This window comes from Ylistrum balloti, unplaced genomic scaffold (assembly GCF_031769215.1).
Source record: "Ylistrum balloti isolate Yb309-2 unplaced genomic scaffold, AGI_CSIRO_Ybal_v1 Utg369666, whole genome shotgun sequence".
In the NCBI taxonomy this organism is placed as follows: Eukaryota; Metazoa; Mollusca; class Bivalvia; order Pectinida; family Pectinidae; genus Ylistrum; species Ylistrum balloti.
This window is the reverse complement of record NW_026781914.1, coordinates 108,449-113,097: the sequence shown is the minus strand read 5'-3', so window position 1 is coordinate 113,097 and position 4,649 is coordinate 108,449. Positions and strand designations below refer to the sequence as shown.

General features: G+C 36.3%; 1 protein-coding gene across 1 annotated transcript; it reads right to left on the bottom strand.

The window, feature by feature from the left end:
- Window positions 1-3,219: 3,219 nt before the first annotated feature.
- Window positions 3,220-4,206, bottom strand: LOC132560146 (histone-lysine N-methyltransferase SETMAR-like). The gene is made up of 2 exons (XM_060224798.1): window positions 3,810-4,206; window positions 3,220-3,662 (listed from the first exon to the last, which is right to left on the bottom strand). The coding sequence occupies exons 1-2, from the start codon at window positions 4,204-4,206 to the stop codon at window positions 3,220-3,222; spliced, it is 840 nt and encodes a 279-aa protein (XP_060080781.1).
- Window positions 4,207-4,649: the final 443 nt, after the last annotated feature.

Sequence of the window (4,649 nt, the reverse complement as noted above, 5' to 3'; positions counted from 1 at the left end):
TAAACATAAGGCAATACAGTTAATACAAGTCAAGAAAACAAACATTGTACAAATTTATCAGATATGAAGGAAAACTTTACAGCATATAACAAGAACATGACATACCTGGATGTTATACTAAAGGGTAGACAATTTAACATTAATTGTGAATTATTGAATGGTACATGTTCAGTAACCCAGAGACATATATATATATACATCTCTAAATAACCTAATCAACAACTCAAGCTTAGGTAATGACTTTATGAAATTACAAACTTAACACAGTGGATATGACGAGTCATGTACATAGCATAAACACTTGGACAACATCCAAGTCTGGAACAATTTAAAAGAAATGAACAATATATAAAGGCTCAAGAAAAGAAAGGAGGAAAGTAGGGGATGGTGGTGGGCTAAAATTGAATGAAAATGTTTTAGTTTACAATGATATAAATAGACTAATATAAATTAAATAAACTGGCCTTGACCGTACGAACCTTGTTCCGCCATATTCTGCTGTCAGCTTCTGAATAGAAAATGCTGCGTCATTTATATTTATAGCAATCTAAAAATAGCCAACGAATTAGTGCGCACGGGCGACAGTTGGACCACCTTGCTCCACCCCCAAATTACCTCCTTCCGCTAATAATTTAATCCTTGTATATAATCACAATCAGCCTGTATAAATAACATTAAAACTAGTTTTAATTTGCATTTATTCATTGTCCTTAATATGTCTGTTTTTATTTATTGTCCTATATAGTCAGTATATTGTGGCTGGACTGGAGTTACACAATCATATGTTAAGAAACAACTACCCATTCCCCCTAATCTTATCCTTCCTTCTTTTTTCTTTCCCATACAATGCTAAATTGTGACAGTGCAATTTTTTAAAAGAGTGAAAAACTGCGTGGACTGTGTTGTGGATGTGTTCTTGGTCAGATATTTTACCCTAATTTCTCTTGACGGCTTGTAATGGGCTTCCAATAGGTTGTTTAATGAGGTAGCCAACACTTAATGAAGTTAAAAAGATGGACAACTGTGGACAAAAAGTGATTGCAATAGGTCACTTGAGACTTTGCCACATGACCTAAAAATTAGTGGAACTCATATTCTGTTTGAGCACCTTTCTTAATGCTAAAGAGTTTGTTTGTTTGCTGGATTGACTGCCCCGTGAACAACAAGGGTAATTTTGCATTCCAGATTAAGACATGTGAATTAAATAGTTATCGAAAAACAAAAATCGAAGGTAAAATCAATTTTTGTAACTCAAAAAAAGACACTTATATTCCATATCACTTTTATCTACATTTTCAGTGATAAAAACTCATTATTTTATCAGGGCATCCTGATATTGGGTGGTCGGGTGGCGCAGTGTTAACGCACTCGCCTTTCACCTAGCCGACCGGGGTTCAATTCCCGGAACTGGACGTGAAAAGGTAAGGGGTCACCTGCCCGACCACGTGGGTTTTCCCCGTGTACTCCGGTTTCCTCCCACAATAAGACCCCTCGCGCGCTTACATCCGGGCCAACAAGAGTTATTATTATAAGTTGACATAACTTGTTTCGCAATTGTTGTAAAATAAGTAAAGTTTATATTATATATTGGTCATATTACAGCCTGCTATTGAGAAAATATTTTTTATCAGTTAGTAGCCTATTTAAAAAGTTTCAAATTAAATCTTTGAATCTAATATAGTTAAATAATGTTAAGAATAACATACACACCATTATCTTAATACATCATAAGGTCTTTTCATCTGACAAACCTTTGGAAGGATGTGCAGACATTATATTTGGCAAGAGGTTGGCGACACTGCTATTTCAGCATCATATATTCTGTTCAACAGTTAAACCCTTCCAACAGGACATGAACAGCTTTATGCGACATTTACTACTAGTTATAACAATAATATATATAATCCCTGTTGGGATTTCTCCTTGGGACTCATTTATATAGGAAGTTTGATGAGGGATACTGTCAAACATCTGATATAAATGAGTCCCAAGAAGGAAGTCCTAAAAGATTTACAAAATGTACAGATCTCATCTGGCAATACATTTAGATCCGATTTAATCACTTCAGGGAGTCTTCCTTGGGACACGGACGCCCAAACGGAGAGCTGTCAGTGTCATTTAATAGATGGTTGTAGACTTTTATTCAATAAATCATTTTATAAGCGGTGTACAGTAGTAATTATCACATGATAGTATGGAAAAATATGTATGGTAGCTCAATTATGGTCAGCTTGTATTTGTAGCTATCTGTTGTAAATGACCACATGAAGAAATGAAAGCAAAGTGTGACTAGAAGTTCAGTTATGAATCAAAGGAAATAGTTGAAAATACCTTACGAATTTGTGGTACTCGCCGTCGCCAAATGATCGCTTCCATGCATCAGGGCCTGTCAGCGTACATCCGCGCCTGTACTCGTCTCTATCTGTACCGGAAGGCCCCAGTGGTACTGCGGCGCGTTCGAATTATAAATACTGTTTGTTCTTATATACCGTAAAAGAGTCGTTCAAAAATAAAGCTAAAACAGCACTTAGGACTTCAAGATGTTAATATAACCTTTATCAGAGACATAACGTTATGTAATACACTCTGCTATATACATAATATGATAACAGTGCTACTGTTTGACGAGCGTAGCATTAATAAATATTTTAGTCATGCATGGCAATATTATTAACATTATGTGAAGTGGTCAGATGCGTCAGAAGTCTCTCTTGATAATGATTGAACCTGCATACGCTCGCTATTAACCAGTAGAGTCAGGCATCATTAAAAGTTCTATTCTAGCATAAATACATACAGTGATATTGACCAGGTATAGTCAGGGATGTAAAATACAGCTGTACTAATATCATCAATACAGGTACTGATGTTGACCGGTACAGTCAGGGAAGTAAATTAAAGTCGTATTATAGTATTAATACAAGTACAGATGTTACCGGTACAGTCAGGGAAGTATTATTGTTATTATAACATTAATCCTTTCACCTCAAAGTAGGTCTATCATGTGTACAGAGGTGAAAAAGTCACTATAAGTACTTATATTAATGATATAATACAACTTTATTTTACCACCCTGCACCGGTCAATATAGAACTTTAATTTACATTTTTCACTATAATGGTCAACATCAGGACCAATGCTATAAAATACGAGGGATGTTCTAAAAGCATTGCTTATTTCTATCTGGAGACTTCAAATGTCAAGTTAGCCCAAAAGTGCTCATTTCATGCCCTCGAAGTACTCCCCGTGGCTAGAAATGCCAAGTTTCAGCCGATGTATCCACTTCCTGAATGCGTCACTGTACGCTGATTTGGGTACAGTAATAAGATACTGATGAATGACAGCTCCAAGTGCTTGTCGGGACGTGTATTTCCGCCCAGCAAGAAATGATTTCAATTTCGGAAACAAAAAGAAATCACATTGGGCAAGGTCTGGGGAATACGGGGGTTGAGGCAAAACAGTTACTTTTTCTTTCTTCAAAAACGCCGTAACTATCGCGGTGGTATGAGTGGGGGCATTGTCATGTACAAGACGGATATGTTTAAAACCAGTGGCAGGGCGTCGTTTTTTATAATACTTTTTCAGTTTCGTCAGTACTACGTCTTTGTAGTACTTTCCGGTGATGCTTTTGCCCGTTTTCACAGGCACTTCTATTGCGACTCCTACAACAGAGAAGAAAACTGCATACAAATCCTATTTTACACTCAAAGACCGTTTGACTATTATTGGGCGTTTGCTGTGTTTAGTGGCCCAGATCTTATTGCTAACCTTTCTGACGGACTCAAAATAATGGACCCAAGTTTCATCACCTGTTACGACATTGGCAAACTGCTTTTTGTCATATTTTGGAAACATTTGAAGCAGCTTTTTGGCCGCTTTAACTCGTTTCCTCTTTTGCTCATCAGTCAACAAACGTGGCACCCGTCTAGCAGGAATCTTTCTAACTTTGAAATGCTTCTTCAAAATAAAGTGAACCGTTGATAGTGATATGCCTACCTTTCGTGCAATATCACGAACTGTGAATCTGGCATCTCCAATAATTTCCTTTATTTTGGAAACGATTTCTTTACGAGATGCAGATTTTGGCCTACCTGATTTTGGTGCATTTTTGATGGACTCTACACCTGACTCAAATTTATTTTTCCACCCTCTAACTGTGTAATAAGACACACAAGAAGGTCCATAAGCAGTAGAAAGTTCAGTCATCAGTTGCTTCATAGAACAACCAAGTTTTGAGCGAGCTTTGATGTAAGCCCGTATTTCATCTTTCTTTTCTACGCTTCTACCAACTATTTTAACTACAGTGGTCAATGACTGCTACTGCAAATTTTATGTCTTATACTTAGTCTTAAATGTACATTTATACACCGTTGTGTAGATATCGAATAACAGTATACACGTATGTATTGGTTTTTATCGTGCCTCACGTGGATATTGACTTTTCGAACATCCCTCGTAATTATATTTTATGATTATAATGAATAACTCTAATGGGTTGAGTTAAGAGGATCTTTTAATGGAACTTTTACTTGTAATATTAAGTGTTATTAAGTATAATACAACTTTTGGTTTTTTTTTACAAGAGAGTCTCAATTCATGTTTGAAAAGTAGAGTCTAATACCAAATATTTTGGATTAATATACCCCTCC